This window comes from Alligator sinensis, unplaced genomic scaffold (genome assembly GCF_000455745.1).
Source record: "Alligator sinensis unplaced genomic scaffold, ASM45574v1 scaffold1295_1, whole genome shotgun sequence".
Classification (NCBI taxonomy): Eukaryota; Metazoa; Chordata; order Crocodylia; family Alligatoridae; genus Alligator; species Alligator sinensis.
The window spans coordinates 1533115-1555261 of NW_005841880.1; the positions used below are offsets into that span (position 1 = coordinate 1533115).

At 58.1% G+C, this 22147-nt stretch overlaps 1 protein-coding gene across 1 annotated transcript; it reads right to left on the minus strand.

Moving 5' to 3' along the window:
- Positions 1-9879: 9879 nt before the first annotated feature.
- On the minus strand, positions 9880-17921 carry KISS1R (KISS1 receptor). The gene is made up of 5 exons (XM_006017565.3): positions 17678-17921; positions 12921-13045; positions 12386-12521; positions 11903-12141; positions 9880-11274 (listed from the first exon to the last, which is right to left on the minus strand). The coding sequence occupies exons 1-5, from the start codon at positions 17919-17921 to the stop codon at positions 10918-10920; spliced, it is 1101 nt and encodes a 366-aa protein (XP_006017627.1). The 3' UTR covers positions 9880-10917.
- Positions 17922-22147: the final 4226 nt, after the last annotated feature.

Consider the following 22147-nt stretch of genomic DNA (forward strand, 5'->3'; position numbering starts at 1 on the left):
GGAGGGGGCAAATTTACTGGGGGGGGGGGTGCCTCAGTTTCCCCGTTTGCATGCGAGTGGCAGTGACCCCCCACAAGAAAAAAATAATAATCCCTCCCTCTGTCCAGTGACTTCCCCTCTAGGAAGAAGAACAGAGCAGCGCCGATGCGCCCCCCCCCGCAGGCAGTGCCTATATGTGGACGCGGCTCCTTTAAATCCCCCCCCCGCGCGCCGGGCTGTGCAGCGGCCCCAGGCTGCCGCGGCGCCTAAGGGAGCGTCCGCAAAGTGACACGAATGTCGGATTTAAAGGGCCAGCGCCCGCCTGGCTCCTTCCCCTCCCTGCTCTTGCCAGTGGCCCAGGCGAGCCCCGGTGTCTTTCCTCCTCCAAACCGGGCTCCGGGTTTTCAATGGGGGCTTAAACCCCTGGCAATGGGGAGAGAGCCTTTGGCTTGCACTTTGGAGCCAGCTGATCCCAGTAGGGGCCATCCCCGCTTCAGGGGTGCTTAGAAAGATCTTGATCCTCCTCCCACCCGTGTCTCGTGGGGACTAAAGACTGCAATAAACCCGGGAGCAGAAGTGAGGGTGGCACGGCGGGCGTCCCCTCTCCTCCACGCCCGGCGGGTTTCGCCTGCGCATCTCCGAGCGCTTGCAGAAGACGCAGTTTTTAATTTCCCCCAGGCAGGGAGGCTCGGACAGAGCAGGGTTTCGAAGCCGAACTCGCCCGCTGACCTGGGCCTCTAGCAGCCACAAGATCTCCGTACGAATCAGAGGCCCGTGGTGCAGAGAACCGGCTCCCCCAGGCTGCGGGGTGCTCAGCACCTCTGAAAGGCGAGGCCTGGCATGCCCGAGAAACCGTCTAGAAATGGCAGGGCTCCGAAATGGGGCAGTATTTTCACCGGGCAGAGAGGGCTGTGTTAAACCCCTCGCCCGAACAAAGCCGCCGCAGTGTTAAGACATGTTAATTGGTCACCTACCTCCAGGACGAGCAGGGCCAGCCCCCCGAATCCTATTACAAGCCTCCAGCGATTTCATATTCTGGAGCCTGGAAACACAGTCCTGAGATTCCCTCCAAGTTGAGAAAGAGAGGGGGGACGTCACGCCCCTGGAGGACACCGGAGCAGCACGTTCATTAAAACAACATTTTTTTTTGCAAAAAATCTACTCGGTTTAATCAAAGATATCACCTCTCCCGCGAGTCCCGATTGCTTTGTCATGAAAGAGGCATTTTCCGGGCCGCACCGCTGCGTTTTGTACAGCTCCGTGCGTGGGGCTCTGCTAACGGAGCAAATCCATCCTCTTTCTTTCCAAGCTGCCACTGCAGTTCCTAGGAGCCGGCGGTCTCCGTGAGCCGGGCCGCGGGCATTATTGTCTGGGTTCCCCAGCGGATGTGATGCTCGCCACTGTTTAATTTCTTGCAGGAAATCAGTTTATTGCAAACAAACACGGCAATACCGGGGGACCTGAATTTCAGGTGCTTTTTTTTGGTGAACACAAGTGATTTCCTGCTGCACGTTGCTTAATCCTGGGTTAGGCCGTGTACAAGGGTGTCACGGGCGCGTGTAAATGCAGGCAGGCTCCCTTAGAGCAGTGATCCCCGGTCCTTGGCTTCAGCCCCTTTCACTTGACAGCAATTTCTGCCTTCCACAGATGCCGTTTCTTTGTGAAGAACAAAGGATGGACGTTGCCTCCGGCGTGGCACTTCCTCGGTATTGTTGCCCGTGGTTGGGGACCAGGAAAAGAGCTGCTTTTATCCCCCACCTACTCCAATGGCCCTCTCTTGGGCTGCTATCTGGTACCCTGCACCGTAGCTAGACTCCTGGCAGCTCCGGGTGAACTTTTAGTATTGCCACCCCCCCCTTCCCCAGAGATAATGATAATAATAATCATTTTAAAATTACCATTTTGGGGCCTCCTTTCTGTCCGGGGCCCGGGCGGCTGCCCAGTTCACCCATGCCCGTGTCTGGCCCATGGTCGGGTTGTCGGCACTAAACCGCTAGCCTGGGTGAGGAGGGTGTGTAGACACCCAGCAGGACTAAAAACAAGACCTGTCGAAGGGCGGACGAACTCCCAGTGAGGAGCTCGCCCATACCTGGGGAGGAGATGGATGCTGCCGGTTCATTTTGCCCGAAGAATCGCCATCTAAGCACAGCATCTAAGGTGCCCTGATGGCTGCATCGGGACTGGCCTGGCTTGACTTGAAGCCAATGGCAACAGCCTCATTTTACAGACAAAGCAACTGAGGCACAGGACCCTGAAGGCCAGGAGGTCCAGAGCTCAGTGCTAATTTGAGGTGCCCAACCTGCTAGCCAGTGGGCGAGGTTTTAAAAGGTGCACCCAGCTCCTTGCAAAATTAGGCTCAAGCTGATCCCCTCAAATCTGCCGCTCAGATAAAGCTGGGCCTAATCGGCAGGTCCCAGGAAGGTGGAATTGAGGCCCCGGTGTCCAGAACTGATACTGAAGACCCCTGCGCAGCCCAGCCTAACCCTGGGGGTGTCCAAACCCCATAGGCACCTCTGCCCATCTGCGACCTTGAGTGACTAAGCTACCGCTGTAGAAACGGGAGCAGCAGATACGGCAGCAGGTCTTGGCTTCCTGACCTGTGCTTGGGCCTCTCTTGCAGGGTGCTCTGCCCGGCAGCTCCCACGTTCGCAGCGCTGTATGCCACAGGGCACACGTGGGGTCCAGCAAAGAGAGGACAAGGCCTACTGGTCTCTGCCGGCGGGATCTTGGGAAAAGATCTCAAGAAGATCCGCGTGCTGCTCATCGGTTGCACACCCTCTATTTATGATACCTGCCCTCTGTGTGCTTTGCGACCAAGAGAAGAGGGAAAAGAGACAGCTGCCTGCAAACGTCCCTGTTTCTGAATGCACTGCTAAGTGTGCCTCGGCCAGCTGCTTTTTCTGCCATTCAAGGGACATCGGTGGCCTCAGAAAAGATGGGGAGAGGGGTGGTTTCCCTGCTGACATCTCAGCAGAAGAGACCCCCGGCCTTGGGGCTTTCTGCAGAGGACACTACAGCAGGTGACAGGTTCCGGAGAGAGTCTGGATCAAACCAAGCCGTGCATCCAGCCAGTCCGGCGTCCTGCCTCCAGGACAGGTAGCCTGCCCTTTCCGCTGGCCTGCTCCAACCTCCTGCCCAACAGAGGCCAAAGGATCTCACTCAGCACCTCCAGTCTCAAACAGGTGCCCAGCAAGAGGAGAATCACGGGATGGATCTTTTCGGCACAGAAGTCCAGGCTTGACGGGGACAGCAAATCCCCCGTGTCCCTCGGTAAGTCATTCTGCTGGGTAACTACCCTCCTGATTAAAACGTGGTCTCAGGCTTGCATTTATGTAGCTTCAACTCCCAGCCTTTGCAGCTGGGCGTCAAGGCAGGCTAGAAGCTAATGCGGAAGCGGCAAGCTAGATGCGAGGGCCTGGCACCTGTCTGGCAGCCAGAGAATGGCTCTTGCGCTTTGGGGAAGGGCAGGGGCGCTGTGACCCAGAGCATTGTGCAACATGGGAGATGGGTGGGGAAGAATGCCTTCCTCTTCCCTGCAGGCCTGGCACTCCCACCCCACAGCCTGACATTCAGCCGTTGCCCTCGGTGCAAGCGTGCGTAATTACAGGTGCTATTTTGGACCGCGCCGCCCTCCACCCTTTGCTGGTGGCTCCTGCCGGGGTGAGCAATGCAGGGCCGGAGGTGCAGCCTGCAGGAGGAAAGCCTGATTGTCAAGCGAGTTTGACTTTGGGAGGAGGTCACGGCGATGATGCAAGGAGCAAGGCTTGGGGAACCCGCACGTTCTGCTGGGGGCTGGCCCAGGGCCCCTCTAGGCTGCTTCCAGGCTCGCTCAGGCCACAGATCCGAACGGTGAGGATCCATGTCAGTGGTTCATGAGGCTCTGCTTTTGTACATGGACATGTGCATCCAGGCACATGCATGCACATGGAGTCAGGAAGCTAAACCTGATCATTGAATCGTTAGAAAATGAGGGCGGGAAGGGACCTCAGGAGATCACATCTAGTCCAACCCCCTGCTGCAAGCAGGACCGGCCCCAACTACATAATCCCAGCCAAGGCTTGGTCTAGCTGGGTCTTATAAACCTCCAAGGATGGAGAATCCACCACTTCTCTGGGTAACCCCTTCCAGCGCTTCACCACCCTCCTCGTGAGAACATTTTCTCTAATATCCAACCTCAACTTCCCTTGCTGCAACTTGAGCCCATTGCTCCTTCTGTCATCTGCCCCCACTGAGACCAGCCCAGCTCCCTCCTCTGTGTAACCCCTCTGCAGGGAGCTGAAGGCTGCTATTCAATCCCCTCTCAGTCTGCTCTCCTCCAGACTAAATAAGCCCCATTCCCCCCGCCTCTCCTCACCAGTCATGGGCCCCAGCTCCCAAATTATTTTTTCTGCCCACCACTGGACTCTCTCCAATTTGTGCCCATCGTTTCTGTAGTGGAGGGCCCAAAACTGGATGCAGTGCTCCAGATGTGGCCTCACCAATGCAGAATAAAGGGGAAGAATCACTGCCCTTGATCCACTGGTGACACTCCTACTAACGCAGCCCAGGATGCCGTCAGCCTTCTTGGCAACACGGGCACACCGCTGGCTCCTGTTCAGCTTCTTGTCCACTGTCACCCTCAGGTCCTTTCCTGCAGAGCTGCTGCCCAGCCCGTCACCCCTAGCCTGCACCGGTGCATGGGATTATTCTGTTTTAAATTGCAGGACTTTGCCCTTCCCCTTATTGAACCTCATGAGATTTCTTGTGGTCCAATCCTCCAATTTGTCGGGGTCACTCTGAATCCTAGGCCTGCCCTCTCGCCCATCTACTACTCCCCCAGCTTGGTGTCACGTGCAGACTTGCTGCGGGTGCGCCGCATCCCATCTTCCAGGCCGCTGATGAAGACATTGAACAAAACCGGCCCCTGGGGCTCCCCACTTGATACCGGCTGCCAACCGGACATTGAGCCATTGATGACTACCCTTTGAGCCGGGCGACCCAGCCGGTTTTCTGTCCGCCTTACAGTCCATTCATCCAATCTGCGCTTCCTTCATCCCAAACTACTGGAGCCTGCTGGGTGACGCACCTGAGCAGAAACCCTCCCCAGGAGATGGATGTAGAAGGCTCCTGCTATCAGCCCTCCGCAGCCTAAAGCCTGCAGGTGAAAGACTAAGGGGGCTCCATGCCAGGGAAAGCTGTCCCCTGGGCTCGGATGGAAGAAAGGGGCTGCCTGTTGGGATGCTCCCTGCAGCGGATCCGGTTGGTAGTAAACAAACCAGAGTGGCTGTAACTGGATCCTCCCGCCCGGCAGGGTGGTAGCAGGGAGGCCTCCTGTGGGAGGGTAGAATTACAGGCAAGAGGAGCGGCTACTGAAAGGGCTGCCAGGCAAATAAAAGGGAACAGCCCAAACCAGGCTGGTGGCGCTGGCGGACCCCCTCCTCCCATCCGCACACCCGGTATAACGCGCTCAGAAGGCAGATTGGGCCTGCGGCATCCTCCTTGCAGATGCGGGTGATCTGGCCAAAGCATCTGGGGTTTCACTTCTTGTGCAGCACGGAGAGGGGAAACTGAGGCACGGGTTGGCCGCCTTGCTAAGAGGTTAGACCACGGGTTTGCCTGGGGTGGTTTGGATAAGGATGATCCTGCCTCAAGCAGGGAGGTGGACTAGATGTGACCTCCGGAGATCCCTTCCAGCCCCACTTCTCTGTGAGTCTATGAGGATTCCCATGCCGATGCCCTCCCCTAGGAAGGGATCGGATTTGGGAGGGCTTGGCAGGCAGAGCTCCCCGAGGCTGCGTCCACAAGGACGGCGATTCCAGCAGGGGCCGGTGCCCCTTCCTGTGCCCGACGACATCTTGGTGAGTCTGATGTCACCTATACGATGGCAATATACCCACCAAAAAGCAAAGCAATGTGGCATCCCCCAGGGGACCAGAGAGCGATCACAGGGGTGCTGGAGCTGCCCTCCGTCTCCCCTGCAGCCCTGGCTGCACTGGGATTTGCTAGCGTCGTTGCCCCCTTGTGCTGGGCACTGCCCAGATGCCCGGGAAAAGGCGGTGCCTTCCCCAAAAAACACAGACAAGGCGGGACTGGTGTTGCTGTATTACAGAGCCCAGAAACTCCCCACGAGCCCCTGCTGTCTCTGCAGTATCGCACGGCAGCCTGGGGACCCACTGCCTTCCAGCCAGCACCGAATCCCTGTCGTCCCTGGCACCCGATGACCTCTTTATGCCACTGCCGGAGGCTTTTCCACCTTCCTGTAATGGCCTGGGCTCAGAGCAGCCCTGCCAGTGCCCTGGGCTGGAGAGTGCAGCCCGGTGAGCTCTCCGGTGGCTGCAGAGGGCCTTAATGGCATTGCACAGACCTGTTCCCTGCTCACTCTGTGCAGCAGGATGAGGGCCAGGCTCCAGGGTTGCACAATGGCTCCTGCATGCTGGGGTCAAAGCAACGCACTGAGTGGCAGGGGCTGAGGTTTCAACCCGTGCCTCAGTTTCCCTTCCCCGTCGCATGCAAGAGAAGGGAGCCCAGGCTTTGTCAGCGGGGGCTGAGAGGGGGAAAGGTGCAGGATCGGGGCCTATCCTCATCATCTCCAGTCTGTTCTCCACGTGCAGCCCCGGGGTCCTGGTTTGGTGGGGACCGGGTGCCACCTAGCGGAGAGAGGGGCAAAGACTGCATGGGGACCCTAGCATGGGAGCACTCTGAGCACCCAGGCCGGGACCCAGGGGGGCAGAGCTGGCAGCCCGGCTTGGCCTGAGGCTTAAAAGGGGGAGCCGGGAGCCGGCTTGTCCAGAGGGGCCTTGGAGCAGTTTTAGCCTGGAAGAGGCAGAGCGGCTGGGGCAGCTGATGGGGACTCCCAGGGCGCCTGGTTTTTCCCTAGCTGCAAGCAGCACGTCCGAGCAGTCAGCAGCCAGGCCGATCCAGGGCTGCTGGGCTCCAGTCCCTGCTCCGATGGAGAGTGGGGTTCAGCGGCTAAAGCAGAGGGGCTGGGAATCACCGGTGGATGCAGACGCTTCTGTGCCCCCCTCCAGCGCCAAAGCTGCAGCCAGTATGGACTCACCCTCGCTACCAGCCCTCGGCTTAGCCTGAAAGTCCCCCATCCACAGCAGTACCACGGAGAGTCCACGGTCCACCTCTCGGCGCCCCGGAGCCAGGCCTTCCCTTGCTCCCACCCGCGTGGTCAAACTGCCCTCCAGATGTGAGAGCCAGGACCTTGCCTGAGCTCCTGGAAATCACCAAACCAAACAAAGCGCCGGAGCAATGAGACGTGCACAGCTCCCTTGGCGGCGGGCGGCTGGGAAAGGAGGGACAGAAACGAGGCTGGCTCCAGCCCCCAGCCCAGCCGCTGCCAACCTTCACGATCCAAGGGCAAGGCCCCCTTGGAGACCGATGCCTGCACGGTAGTGGGGTCCCTCGGGGAAGGAGAGGTGGCTGGAAGTGGGGGGGTCGGGCCACATCACTGGACATCAAACAAGGGTCTAACGAGCATCTTGCTAACGAGTCCCCCTCGTGCCTGACCTGGGAGCAGGGATCGTGGGGTGAGTCCAAATGATGGAAAAGCCCGCCCCGGCCTCCGGTCCCTTCCAACGACTGACTCCCCCTTGCTTAAATTGACACTTTTAAGCCAACCTCCTCATGCGGTTGCCACGTCTCGAGGCACCGTGGGAACAGGGGAGGGTGTGCGGGGACTGGGGATAATTTGGGGCTCGGTGGTGGGGTGCAGGATCCTGAGAAAGAGCAGGGTGGGGGCAGCGTCGGTGCTGGGGTCGATCTTGCCCGCCTACCTGCCAGTCCTGGAGGGTGCGGAAACGATGCCGCCAGTGCCAGGTGCCACCCCGAGCTGCCACCACTGCTGCCCACGCTACGTGGGAGATAGCCAGAGACGAGGGATGCTACCAGTCACCAACGGTACCCGGTGGCCCTTGTTGCTAGGCAACCCAGCACTGGCAGTTTTCTCCTAGGCAATGCTAGTGCCAACTGCCGGGTGCCCCCTGCCCACCTGGGGAGTGGGGTAGGGGGGCATCAACAGCACCCCAGCAGCATGAGAAGAACAAGTGCAAGGCGGGGGGAAGGCCAGAGCCCCCAGGGATGCTGGGCTCAGGGGGCTTTGTCCTATTATGAGCATGTCTCCAATGAACAAAGGTTTGGTGCAGGAGGCCACTGGCCCTTCCTCTCCCCCCAGTCCAAGCAGAGCAGAGAGCAGCTGGTTCCCAGGTGCGCTCCAGTGACGGCTCCAGCCAGCCAGCCGGAGATGGGCCAGGGAGTGTTCAGGAATCACTCTGAGCCCAGCGCACGAAAGGGACCTCACTCGCTCCCCGACCTCCTTATGCGACCACCTGGACTCGCCCTCTCCCAGGAGACACCAGCATGACTGTAGTTAGGAGACGGCAAGTCCAGCCAGCCCCGGGACTTGCCCTGCTGGGGCTGTTGCTTAACTGAGACCTTCTCAGGCAAAACACCCCGTTACAGCCCAGCTGCTTGGCTTTGGGTGGACGACTTCAGGGCTCCTTCACCAGACACTGCTGCTGTTTGCAACCGTTGATTTCTATCCCAGATGCCCACCCTGCTTGTGATGCACCAGCTGCTCCCAGGACCCGGTTCGAAATCCCCACGTCCCCACGCCTAGCACCTCCCACGAGAGGCAGGCAGCTTCTCAGTGTTTTGCCACCCACAAGGCCTGAGCCCCGTTCCCGGGGGCTGCTCTGGTACTAAGCACGGCTCAGCACTTGGCCCTACGCCCCTTATTATCTGAAGACCGTCTTCCACCAACCCGACAGGTGGGGGAGAATGGATAGCGGCAGTCGCACATCACAGCCCGCGTGTCACCGTGAACGGCGTGAACCCGCCTCTCTGAAATGCAGTCCACATCCAGACAGCACGAGCTTCGTTCAGCCAAACTGCATTAAACCCGCACAATGAGCTGTTTAGTGGCAGTAACTTCCAGTGAAAGTGCTCTCCGGGAAGCGAGAAGAATAACCTGGAACGAGCCCACGGGGAGGGGGGTTCAAGGCAGCATAAACAAATCCATTCCTACATTGCTGCAGGGGGTAGTTTTTTCCTGTGCTACCATCACAGGCTCTTTAGCTGGATTTGGCCTGTGTCCTTGGTATACACAGCAAGCACTGATAGCTCCCTCAATGGCCCCCTTCGCTTGAAACCGCTATAAGCCATCACCAGCTCTTCTCTCCCAAACCTTGCGTGACTTCAAAGTATCCTATTTAATATGTTCTTTCTATGGATCAGTGTCCTGATGTATTAAAATAAAAAAAAACCCCATCCAGCACCAAGAACTCTCCCCCAAATCAATGCCAGGGGATGGGGACAGGCTGTCCCAGCGGCGCTGTGCGAATGGCTTCAATCACTTCTTGGAGGTTCTTGTCTCGAGCCATTGTGCGAATCTCCCCCATGCGCCCCGGGAGCTGCCGCACGGGGCCAGGTTTCAGCTCCATCCACCGCTCCTAATTTTTCCCTTTAATTCCCGTGAGCTCCCAGCACCAGGCATTGTTCCTGAATCACCCTGCACACAACACAGTTGCAACCGCCTCTGCTTAGCCCCAGCTGGGCTCCTGCAGTCCCTCCCCGCCAGCCCTCCTGTGCCCAAAAAGCCAAGCCATTTAAAGGTACCATTCCCAACGCCCTACAACTGTGGACCAAAGAAGGTGGGAGGTTTCACCTCCTTCCTTTCTCTTGCAGTTTGCTTACAAGCCAGGCCAGTCTCCTGCTCTCAGCTGCACCCTGTTTGGGCAGGAATCAGCTCCCTGACAACACGGAGGGACTCGTGTGCGATAAGCAGAGGAGTTTGGAGGTCCCTGGAACAGATGGGAAGCGACACGGGCCCACAGACAGCAGCAGATTTGGGTTTATTCTACTTACAAAGCAGCAGCAGGATCTTGGCGGGGGCTTGGATCAAAGCTGCCGTGGGCGTTTGCATGGGCTGCCTCTGCAGAGGAACCTCGTGGTACCTCCTTTGCACCAGGGGAGCAGAGCTTCACCCGCCCCCGCTCTTTGGGCTGAACGGGTAGCAGGTGTCATGAGTCGGGGCAGACTCAGCCCCCCTTGCCCCCAACCACACCTGGAACAAAAGCAGCCTCCCTCCCCTGCAGAGGGGAAGCGTGGAGAGCATTGCACAGAGGCCTATGACAGCTGAGCGGCTGCAGACCTGGGGCACTCTCTGCCTCGGCAGGCCCGGGTCGGGTGCCTTCAGAGCCACTATCACCGTAGCTGGCTGCCTTAGAGCTGCTGCAAGCCACGGCCCGTCAGGATCCCAGCACCAAGAGTGGCCAATATCGGATGCTTCTGAGGACAGTACCCAGCAGAAACAGCCTGGAGAGAGTGGGTCTAGTCTCTGCTCTGCCACTGATCCCCTGTGTGGCCTCAGCCAAGTCCCTTAGCCCCATCCATCCGGCGGGGAGAATCATTTGGGCTTTCCCTGCCCTCAAGCAAAAGTGCCTCTCACGAGCCAGGATGGGAAGTGGCACAGAGCTGTGTCAGGACAAGAGCTGCTCTTTGCAGCAGGGATGGGGACATCACGATGAGCAGTTTTTCCCCCTGGGGCTGGGGTGCAGAGGGGCTCACATGGTTCGTAGCAGTGGGAGAGACCTGTGGTGTGAATCCCAGGGCCCAGAAGGGTTGCTCCCCCTCCTCCGAGCTTGCGCCGGGAGCTGGACGGTGCAGCCTCTTTCAGAAAAGCAGACGTCCTGGCATGGCGGTGGCTAGAAGACCCGGGCGGTGGCTAGCAGAGGTGGTCGGCCTGGGTGAGCCTGCTCATCTCACCCTCGGCACGGAGCGTTCTCCGTGTCCTGCCCTCACCTGGCACAGAGCGTAGCTCTGGGTCACGCCAGCAACCGCTGCCTCCCCACCCCAGAAGTGGCTGCAGGACTGGGGTGGACAAGACAGACCACGGGGCACATTTGGGGGGTTCAGGGCCCTCCTCCCACCCCCTGCTCAGGGCACCTCCACCCGCTACTTGCCAGAAGAGACAAAGTGCATCTTGGTGTTGACGGTGGCGCTGCCCGCGCCGATGCCGCCCACCCGCTGCTTGAAGGCAAAGGGGAAGACCTTCCTGAAGGCCTTCCTGAAGTTGGCACCCATGAAGGCGTAGACGAGGGGGTTGACCGAGGAGTTGGCGTAGGACATGCAGTGGGCCCAGATCTTCACCTTGTAGGTGTAGTAGTTGCGCTGGAAGCCAGGCGCGAAGGCCTGCAGGAGGATGAGGAACTGCATGGGCCCCCAGCACACGGTGAAGAGCACCACGATGATGGCCACCATGCGGGAGATACGGGCGCGCAAGGCCTCCGACCGCTCCGCCAGCTGCTGCACCTGCAATCGGCCAGACCCCAGGCGTTGGCAGGATGGGAGGAGGGAGCCGGTCACAGGTGGGGAGGCGTGCAAAGGTGTGTGTGCATAAATGAGAGTGTGGGTAATAGGGTAGCAGGCAGTGGGGACTGGCCTGATGGGTGCTGGGCATGGAGGCAGGAGTCTCTCCTGATGGGGCTGGCTCAACCTTGCACAGTGGATCATCTGTGTATGTGGTCCCATGCCATCAGTGCTGAAGATGTATGCAGGATGCAATGTGGGCACCCGGGGTGTGTGGGCACGGGTCTTATGTACACGCATGCAGCATGGAGATGTGTGCGGGCATAGGTCTTGTGTACATGTATGTGATGCAGAGGCAGTGTGTGCACCAGAGATGTGTGGGCACGGTTCTTGTGCACATGCATGTAGCACGGAGGCACGTGTGTGCACCAGGGAGGCACAGGCATGGGTCCTGTAGCATGGAGGTGCGTGCATGCGCGCCCATGTTGTTGTGTCTTGATCGGGAAGAGCAATCTGGCTCCACGGCCAAGAAGCCGGAAGCACCATCAGCTCCAGCTCCAGCTGCCACTGCTAGAAGCACACTGCCGGTGGAGGGGATACGCGGGCCCGCGCAGGGGCAGGACGCTGGTACCTGGTAGCCGTTCTCGGCCGGCTCCACGGCAGGACGCCCCATCTGATAGAGCATGGCAATGTAGCAGACGCAGATGGTCAGCAGAGGCAGCAGGTAGACAGCCAGGAAGTTGTAGAGGATGAAGGCCTTCTCGTGAGCTGCCGAGGGGAAGGACTCGCTGCAGTAGGTCTGGGGCCCGAACCAGTAGCCCTCCGTCAGCTGGTGGTACGTCAGCACCGGGACGGAGACGACGAAGGAACCTGTGAGGGGCGGCAGGTGCCAGAGCCAGCGACCGGCACCGGGCTGGCTAGGAGAGGGGTAAGAGGCAGGGGCAAGGGTAGGAGGGGAGGGTTACCAGGATGGCAGCAGGAGCACGGATCAGGGCCAGGGGATGGGAACTGGGACCACAGCCGAGGACATGCAGACGTGCGCAAGGGACGGGTTCAAGGACTCCCGGCTGCAATGCGAGGCCGGCCCCAGGCCAGGGGGTGGGGGTCAGCTCACCGCTCCAGATGCCCAGGCTGACGGCGACGGCGACGCGGGGGGTGCGCTGGCGCAGGGAGCGCAGCGGGAACACGGTCACGTACCAGCGGTCCACGCTCATGGCCGTCAGCGTCATGCAGGTGGCCTGCACGGAGACCTGGGGGAGGAGGTGGGCATGGGGCATGGCCGGACTGTGTCCCCGCTGGGTTTGGACCAGCGCGGGGAGCAGGGGGGCCCTTGGGGAGCTGTAGCTATAGGGAGATGAAAGCCATCATCTCCCACAACCGTGACGTGGGGAAGATATTTCCCGTCCAGGCCTGGACCTTGAGCCCAGCCTGAATGGAGAGCAACAGGGAGCCTGCTCCCATCACCAGGTGTTTGGTGCAATGAGTTTGGTGGCTGTCAGTCCTCTTTCTATGGCTGCACTGCCCACTGCCAATGCAGATGGGGTGCAGCACCACCCCCAGTGAGGATCCAGTGGCACCCTCAGCGGAGAAGCCGACGGTCTCAACCTGCCTCTGTCCGGGGCTGGGGGAGCCCGGGGCAGCCCCCTCACCTGCTGGATGTAGTTAACGAACTTGCACATGAACTCCCCGAAAACCCAGCCGGGCAGCGGGTACAGCATGGCAGTGAAGGGCACACAGCAGACCAGGAAGATGATGTCGGTGGTGGCCAGGTTGGCTGTAAAGGAAGGCGGAGGTGGGGGGGTGAAGGTTAGCATGAGCTCCCAGGACGCGGGTTGAAGGCTGGAGAGCAGTGAACAGGCCCAGCCAGAGTGCCCGAGCCTCTCTGTGTGCATGCTTTTGGGCTTACTCACCCCGGGAGGGAAAAAAAGAAGAGCCAGGATGAGTCACTATTTAATAATGGAGCCTCGGAAGCCAGTCTGTGATGTTCTCCTCCTGCCACCCAAAATATACCCACTTGCCAGGTATCTCCCCCTCCTTTCTCTCCCCATCCCCATGGAGCCTCAGCATGGCTAAGGAGCAGCAACTGGGCTCCCAAGGCAGAAGGCATAGAGAGGGTGCTGAGTGCCCTGTGGGCATTGCTCAGCTCCTAACAGGATCAGATCCCGAGAGGAGAGAGCACCTGGCATAGGGCATGCGCGGCACAGAGAGTTTCTAGCAACTGCGTGAAGAGGCTGGGAGGCCGCGGGCTCCCACCCCAGGGCTGGAGCCAGGCACTTCCAAGGGCCAATCTTGGCTCTCACGTTCGACTCCCTGGGCAGGATCGGACCAGTCACCCTAGCCCTAACCCTAACCCTAACCCTAACCCTGTGCCTGTTTGCCCATCTGTACAAAGGGGATCGGCTCCACTTTCCTCCTCCGGCAGGATGGAGAAGAACCAGGTGGGTGCAGCCATTTGCGCTTCCTCAACCTGATGAAGGGCGCTTGTGCCCAAAAGCTTCCCAAGAAGACTTTTTCCAACTATTTGAGTTGGCCTAAGAAAAGATATCAGATGCACCCAAAGACCCTTGTCTGCTTGTGCTCTGTTAATGAGCTCGTTAGCACTGGAGCAGAGCAGAGAGGGAAGGCAAAGGGGACACAGAATCCACCCTCCCCAATGCCAGGCCCTGCCCTTTCCCCCCCCCCGCAGGGAATGGGAAGGGATTTCCCTGCCCTCTGCTTTCCTCCATGGGTTGCCTTATCCTCAGCTGAATCCATCTGGCTACCTACTTCCAAAAGTTCAATGTGACTTCCCCAGTTTCCCCCCTGGGACTAATCCCTAGTAAATGGCTGAGAATGGAGGGGGGGCTTGGCACCTGGACAAGCCGAGAGTGAATAATGAATCACTCTGTAATGTGCAGCTGCTGATCCGGTGTATACCTGCACGCTCAACAGGACCTAATTACTCAGGCCCTGACGAATGATGTGCCGCCTTCGCTGGGCCCCGTGCCAGGGAGCAGGTCGGGCATTGCAGTGACTCCAGACAGCAGAGTACGTGGCAGAGAGGGGCTCCTATTTTACACGGCCCCTGGGCATGACACCCCGTGGACCCAAAGCATTTAATCTGTGGAGCAAGTGCCTCTGGGGTAGAGCACGGCACATATTTGTTCTACATGGTATAGGAAGAAAACACACCAAGAAATCTGGTATCAATCCTTATGCTGCTCAACAGGGTAGCATCTCTGGGGCTCAGAGATGCTATGCACCTAAGTGGTTTGTGCACTTAACCAAGAGGCAGGTAACCAGGACTCGTTACAGCGGGAACACCAGGCTAGTATTTGGACTGAGTTTTAAACCCTGTATTCACAGACGGGACTAAGGGGCAAGGGGTTGAAGGACACGATGCCTTGTGGACAGGCGCGTGGGAGCGCCATTCTGCGGGTGCAAGCGTTGGAACGGGTGCGCGGGTTCTTATGATAGGTTAAGTAAGCAATGATCAGTGACTAGAAGGTGTCTATCTATCTATAGATATATGTATCTATATATCTATAGATATCTAGATATAGATAGATCTATCGACAGATAGATGTATCTATATATCTATCTATTGATCGATCTATCTATATCTAGATATCTAGATATAGATATATAGAGCTATCTATAGATAGATATATAGATACATCTATCTATCGATCGATCGATCAATAGATAGATAGATATTTTTAAAAAAAACAAAACCCATCAGGCTAGTATTTGGGCTACACTTTATAGCTGATAATAGCCAGGTCACTGTGTTATGCAATTAAGCACATCAGGCCTTTACCTGGTGTGCTGGCAAGAGGAGGATTTTTGTATTTTTAAAGCAATTATATATGGAAATGAGTAGCCACAAAAGCTGCTGCTCTTTAAATGATGGGGCGATGGCTCTACTCATGCCCTTCTGTTTCTGCTGCAGCTGCTGGTTAAACCCTGCGTGCCGAGCCGTGGCAGTAGTTGAGTAAATGTCAGCGGATCATATCGGATTTACCCAAAGAAACTTGTCAGTGGATCGTCCTTCCTTTCATCGGGGATGTGCCGGGTAGCTAGGGCAGCGCGGGAGGTGCGTGGAGTTACTATACGAGTGCACCATGGGTTGTTAAGTGTCTTTCTGGATTTCTGGACAGGTCTTTAGGGTGGCCGAAGATGAGCTCCACCCTGGGAAATCTAGCTCAAGTCTTCCGCTCCGGGAGCTGGGTTATTTGCTTCCTTCTCGCATCTCAGGGGTCTGGTGCCACTTGCAGTGAAACCAATAGCAACACGTGCATTATTTTTGCCGGAAGGGGCCTAAGATGATGGACAAGTGGAAAGCTTTATGCTTTTCACGTGACAGCCCTCTTCCCGAGAGGGGCCAGGGCCCTCGGGCCCCACGTGCTTGGCATCTCTGAACACATGTAGGGGCCGGATTGTCCCCTGCCTTGCATTTTGAGTGCCTCTGCTGGGGTACGTCAGCCTGATTTCCAGGAAAGGGGAAAGGGGAGTGAGTAGACTCTGAGTGCTCCGAGTTGCACCCATTTACCTGGAGGGTAACTGAGGACAAAGGTGCAGGGCAGAGAAGGATCAGGTCCCTATTCACTTGAATGGTATAGGATTGGGACCCTTCAACGCTCTCCATCACCTGGGTTACTGCACACAGAGACAGGAAATTCTTGCAATTCCTAAAATGAGCTGTTTGAAGCCTGGCCCTGTAATCTTTTTAAAAGCAGCTGCTGCTACGCTGGGGAGGGAGGAAGCAGCGGCAGCTAGCTGTAGACCTTTATTTTCTTCCATTAGGCCACAGATGAGGTTTCACAACAGAAACCGAATGCAGAGAGAGGAATAAAAATCACTTCACTGCAAGGCTGGAATTGGGCTAGGAAGAGCCCAGGCTGCCTCTGCCCGGCACGGCACTCAGCCCGGGGAGCTGTGCCCAGCTGCCCAGCACGGAAGTGCATGCACGAGCTGGGGCTGGCGGTGCTGTTGCTCGTGTGTCCTGCATGGTTGGTCCCTTGACCCGGAGTTCGGCTCAGCTGGGCAGAAATGTCAAAGGTAGGTGGCAGCCAGTGTGGCACGAGCCTCAGAGAGCCGCCGAGCAAGAGTTTGTCCAGAAGCCTCACGGTCCCCATTATCGGAGATATTGCAGCCCCCGTGCCCGCGATCACAGCCGGGCTGGTGGTAGGTAATAGCTAGGATCAAGGACTAATCCACCTGCACAGGCTCCAGGGAGCTTTCCCTAAGTGACACTGGCAGGATCAGGCTCAACAGCTTCAAAGCACCAGGGAGGGAGTTAATAGCAGTGATGGGTTTACACTGGAAGTGCCCAGGAGGCGCAGCCATGGGGCAGATGCCCGCTGCGCTGAGCTGAGGGGCCACCCTTGCCCCCGGGGGCAGGATGCGAGGGACAAGGAGGCAGTTTTTAGCGCTCCCCCAGCACGAAGCTTGTGTCAAACGCCCTGTGGGGACAGCAGCAGGGCTCAAACGTTTGCAATCAGCAGACTGGAGTCAGATCTGGGGTATCATCGCAGCCCCTCACCACCCTTCTCAAAGGTTTAACGGGAAAGAAGGGGCCTGGTGAAGCTGCTGGACCCCTCACCCTGGCTCTGTGTGCGTGTGTCTTTATGTGTCCCTTGGAGCAAGGCATGTGCATCACCGTATCTGCACGTATACGCGCCTTCCAGCACGGGTGCTGTGTCTGCGCACATGGCTGCAGCTCTTGTGTGTGACTGCGTGCATGGACGTGCGTGCCCCTTGGAGCACGAACTTGTGTGTGCGTGTGTGTTTGTGGTCTCCATCACCGAGCGAGCACAGCAGGGCTGTCTAAGAGGGGCACAGCAAAGCTTATCCGAGAGTACCAGGGCTGGGGTAAGCGGAGCAGGGGAGGGGTAAAAGGAGGTGGATGAGGATGAAATGAGGGGTCTTGCAGCCTCCCTAGTTGAGCCTGGTCCCAAGACAGCAGTACACCTGGGCTCCAGGGGCAAAGGACAGCTCAGCCCCCGCCCAAAGCCTTGCTCAAACGCCTGGGCACAAACCCAGCTCCGTGCATCACCTGCACACTTACCTGGCAAGCTGCACACAGTGCATCCCACCCCACATGGGACTCAGCCTGGCGTTCCCAACAGCTGGCAGCCCGCACCATCCCTGCCTGCCTGGCTCCTGAATGCCCAGGGCTCCCAATCCAGCTGAGAGGCACTTGCGTGGGGATACCCCCAGCCCAGTCCCGCTCTGGGATGCCCAGTGCCATTGCCCTAGGATGCTGCATGCCCCCTCCAGCGCCCAGCCCAGGCACAGCCCTATGCCCCTTCCAGCCTATGACAAGTGCCCAGCCTCAGGGGGGACCCGTGGCTCCCTCCAGCCTCAGGGCCCCCCCTGGCTGGGCATTCCCAGGGCCCCCCACCCTGCCCCAGCCCAGACTCACCGATGTAGAAGTTGGTGACCGTCCTCATCGGCTGGTGCCTGGAGATCACGTAGATGACCAGGGAGTTGCCCGCCAGCCCCAGCACCAGCAGTGCCACGAAGCAGAGGGGCACCAGCCAGGCATCCACCAGGCGCGGGGGGCCAGGGGGCCCCGAGCTGTTCCCCCACAGCAGCCCCCCAGCCCCGCATGACCCATTGGGGGGCAGCAGCGATGCGTTGTGCCCGGCGCTGCCTGCTGTGCCCATCCCTACTGCCCGCCTGGCTGGTGGGGTGGGGGGCAGCCGGACCCCTGGGTTTTCTCCCCACTAAGGGGGGGGTGGGTCCTTGTAGCCCCCAGCCCAGGCTCCTTGAAGACCCCAGGCGTCCCGGATCCAGCCACCCAGGGGCTGTCCCGGCTCCCGGAGTGTCTGTCCGCTCCTTGCTTCGGATCAACTGCAGGAGAGCCTGGGGCGTTGCGCTGCCGGAGGGAGGGGACCAAGGGGCTGGCACTGAGCGCTGCCCACCCCCGAGGATGGGCAGGTCCTGTGGGGACTGTGCCTGTGCCACCCCCCAGCTCTGCTGCAGACAGCTAGGTCTAAAGCCAAGCTCAGCCCTGTGCCAGCACAACCACCCCGCAGGGCAGGACTCCTGGGTCCTCCCTCCAGCCTGGGCTGGGGCAGGGCCAGGAGCCTCTTAGAAGGGAAATGAGGGTTGGGAGGGACCTCAGGAGGTGACATCCAGTGCAACCCCCCTGCTTTGCTGCACTAGAGGTCATCCCAGCCCCCTTGGCTGCTAAAAGTGGGGACCGTCCACTGGTCCCGCAGGCTGGAAAACGCCCCGCAGAGCTGCTCTGGCTTGCCCAGTGCCTCCTTGCAAGGTTTGACTTGGAACACAACATTTTTTTCCTTAAATACATAAGCAAATAAATCAAAATCAGAGGCCAGGAGTTGTGCTGGGGATATGCATCTTTTCCTTTGAAACCAGGACTTCCTAGGAGAACAGGTTGGAGCCTTTTGACTCACAGTGGCCCAGTGGGATGCCTGCTGAAATCACCGGGCACCCTCCAGGATCCGGCTCTGGGGCACGGATCTCCAGCACACGTGGTCCAGGATCTCATGTTTTGCATTTTGCCAACATCACCGGTGTAACGGATCCAGGGGCTGATTGCATCCGGCAGTGAAGAGCACGAAGGGACGGGTTGCAGGTCTGAGTGTGAAACCAGATGCTGGTATGGGTTAGAACAGCCTCGGGGCGGCTTTAATTCATGCTGGTGGTGTCTGGGTATAGATAACACCCCAGCATCAGCAGCCCCGCTACCAATAACACCTAAGCTGCCTGACCCCCAAAGGCGATGGCAGTGTGCCTATTTCCCTGCTGTTGAGCTCCCTTCCCTTCACACCATCCACGTACCCTGTAGCACCAATTTCTCCCTGGATTAAAAGCCCCCTTGCAAACACCCCCACATGTAAGATTTTCACCCTGTTTGGACAAATCCACGCTGCACTTACATTTCAGACTCTCCTTCCTGGAGCTTGATGCATTTAGAGAGCATCACACCGCTATCCGGAGCCAGGAAACCATTTTACCAGTGGGTTTTGTTTTTGCTCTAAAAAAGAGCGCTAAGTCCATTATGGACAATCTATTAATTAAGGAGAAAGAATAGGAGAGCAGATGGAAGAAGGGAAAAAAAACAAAGCCCTTGTAATTATTGGAACTAACTGGGAACATTGGGTCTCTCAAGGATAAATCATCTGGTTTTGTGCAGGTTTAATTAACACTCCATCCTGCCGCTTGTTTGCTCAGTTAGGTTTGCTGGCACGCATCTCATCCCAGTTTCGAGGTGGCATGGCTGCCTCTTGCCCCGGCAGGCCTGGCTTTCCAAATGCTTGGTTGGGTTTGTACTTGCTTCCTTGGAGGTTTACGGGAGAAAGGAAGAGACAGCGGGGAAGTACTGAAGGGAACGCACTTTTCTGATGCTTTCTATATGGCATGAGAGCTCTGGTGTCATGCCATATGGGTTGAATCAGAGCCTCTCAAGCTTGGATGGGCTCTCGTAGGCCACCTAACCTGCCTGCCTCGCACAGATGTGGCCTCCTGCTCCCAAACCATCCCAGAGATGCCCCTCCGGCCTCTGCCTGGAAACCTCCAAGAAGGGGGATCCCACAGCGTCTCTGGGCGGCTTGTCCCACCGTCCTGCCGCTCCGGCAGGGAGGACGTTTTCCCTGAGATCTCGTCTCCATTTGTGTTGTGGCACTTTAGACTCGTGTCCTGCTCTCTGCAGCAAGGGAGAACGGGCCTTCTTCTTTATAGCAGCCCTTTGAGCACCAGAAAGCAGCTCGGGCCCCTTTTCATCTCCTTTTCCAGGCCAACCATCCGGGGGTCGGACTTGATGATCTGATCAGGTCCCCTCCGACCCTAGAAACTATGAAACCATGCTTGGTTCTCTGCATCTTTCCTCATATGGCTGTATCCCAAGATGAGTTGTCCTCTTACCATGTTTATTGTCGAGATCCTCGCACCAGGACTGGCGCCTGAAGTTGCTGGAGGCTAAGTGACTTGCCCATGGCTACAAGGGAAGGCAGTAGCAGGGAAGGTATCACTATTCGGATCTCTGGAGTCCTGATCTAATGACCCTAGCGACTGGGTGATCACCACAGATGTGATCAAGACTTTTGCAACAAAAATATCATTATCTCTGGCGGAGGGGGGCCCGACACAAAGTTTGCCAGGAGCCTGGGTGCGGCACTGATTCCCACCCACGACACCCCTGTTCCCCCAGGAAACCCCTTTAACACATTTCTTGAATAGGGAAGTTTGTTCTTGATCAGGATGCCCTCAGATCCACCCACAGTTTGGTGCAGCGAGGTCACCGTGGGGCAGCCGTGACACGTCAGCGAGCAGGGGCAGGGTGCTCTCCCCTGTCCGGTTAGCTGCCCCCCCCGTGCGTCTCTCACCCTTGCTGGGACTCAGTGGGGCTAACCTGGGAGCGAGGCGGAAGGGAGCGGTGAATCCTACACTGGGAAGAGGCTGGAGATGGTCGCTGCAGACACCAGACCACTGAGCCAGGAAGCGTCGTCCCCGGTAACACCCATCACTTCATCTCGCGGCAAAACCTCACTTTTAGCTCCTTTTTCCCGTTTCCTTTGGACCAGACTGGGCCTGCCTGTGACGAACGCAAAAGGGAACAGAGTCCTACCACTCCGAGCGCAGGAAAAAAGAAGCCTTTCTTTCCTCCGAAGGCAATTTTCTCCGCAGACTGCTCTGCGACACCGTCCTTGGGCTTAAAAAAAGAAGCCGGTCTAGAGAGCTGCTCAAAAGAAAGGTAATTATCTTCTAAACCACTTGCAGATCTCTGCCGTAGCAAGTTTTGCCATGGGATCCACTTATAAGCTGGCTACAAAAAAATATCTTTATTAGACACCCAACAGTGGTGCTCGGGCTGGAAAAGCCAGGTTTGTTTGCAAGGGATGGCACGTGCCTTTCCCAACCGGCTCCGGGATCATTCCTTGCAGTTTATAGGATCCAAAAGGCATCCCCTTCCTCGTCTTTATTCACACCTGCATTTATAGCACTGAATAAATCCAGCTCACCCCACACCTGGCTGTGCCCAGGGTCCTCTCTGCCGTGCTCAGCCTACACCCTCGACCCTTTTTTCTTGGGCCGGATCCTACAGATCCCCTTTGGACCAGGGAGGGATCGAGGCCTCCTGTCTGCAGGTGGAGCTGACAGGATCCAGTGGGATGCAGACAACCAGCTCGCATCTGCTTGGCTTTGCTGGCATCCTTTATTTGACTCGGTGTGTCCCAAGCTGTTAAAAACCAACCCAATCTTTGGCTGCCAGAGGTCTGCGGGAGGCAGCTTAAGTGAAGGAGAGGAAGCAAAGGGGCTCAGGGCTTTAAATCTGAAATTCAGTTATCATTTCAATGGATAAACCAGGCCCCTTTGCTATCTCTGCAGCGAGGGAAAAGCCAGATAATGAAGCCCGGCTGGTATAATCTGCCTGAGCTCCATTGAAGTCAATGGAGTCGAGCTGCTTTGGGGCTTGGGCCCTGTATTTCTCATCGTGCCTCCCCCGAGAAGCTCGACCGCGGGCCTGGCTGCTGCTCTTCGAGGGGCCGGGATGGAGAACCAGTGTCCGGATGACTGCAGAGAGCTTCGGACAAGCCTGGGTCGTCCAAGGCGCCGCGAGCGAGAGGAGCGGAGGGCGCAGCGGGAGGCTGACTGCGCTTCCAAGCCAGCCCCGCGCATGCAGGCACAAATGTCACCGTCATTAGCAGCAGCCACCGCGGGCGCCGGCCCTGCTGGCAGGGGACTTGGAGAGACCAGGGCACGGGCACCAGGGGAGCAGCCTCGTGCCACAGCCCCATGTGGCCCCTGTGGGCTGCACGGGGCTGGCCTGGCCACGGCGGCTCTAGGGGAGCTGGGCAGCGCCCTCTTACCAGGGCACCCGCAGCCTCTGCCCCGGCCCAGCATCCCCACCCCGCCCCCACTG

Bases quoted from the DNA above. Each gene is read 5' to 3' on its own strand.
- KISS1R (XM_006017565.3), bottom strand. From the start codon at position 17,921: ATGGGCACAGCAGGCAGCGCCGGGCACAACGCATCGCTGCTGCCCCCC. The intron at 13,046-17,677 runs GTGAGTCTGGGC...CTTCCTTTACAG, and splicing joins GGTCACCAACTTCTACATCG to CCAACCTGGCCACCACCGAC. The intron at 12,142-12,385 runs GTGAGCTGACCC...CGCCCCTCACAG, and splicing joins CAGCCTGGGCATCTGGAGCG to GTTCCTTCGTCGTCTCCGTC.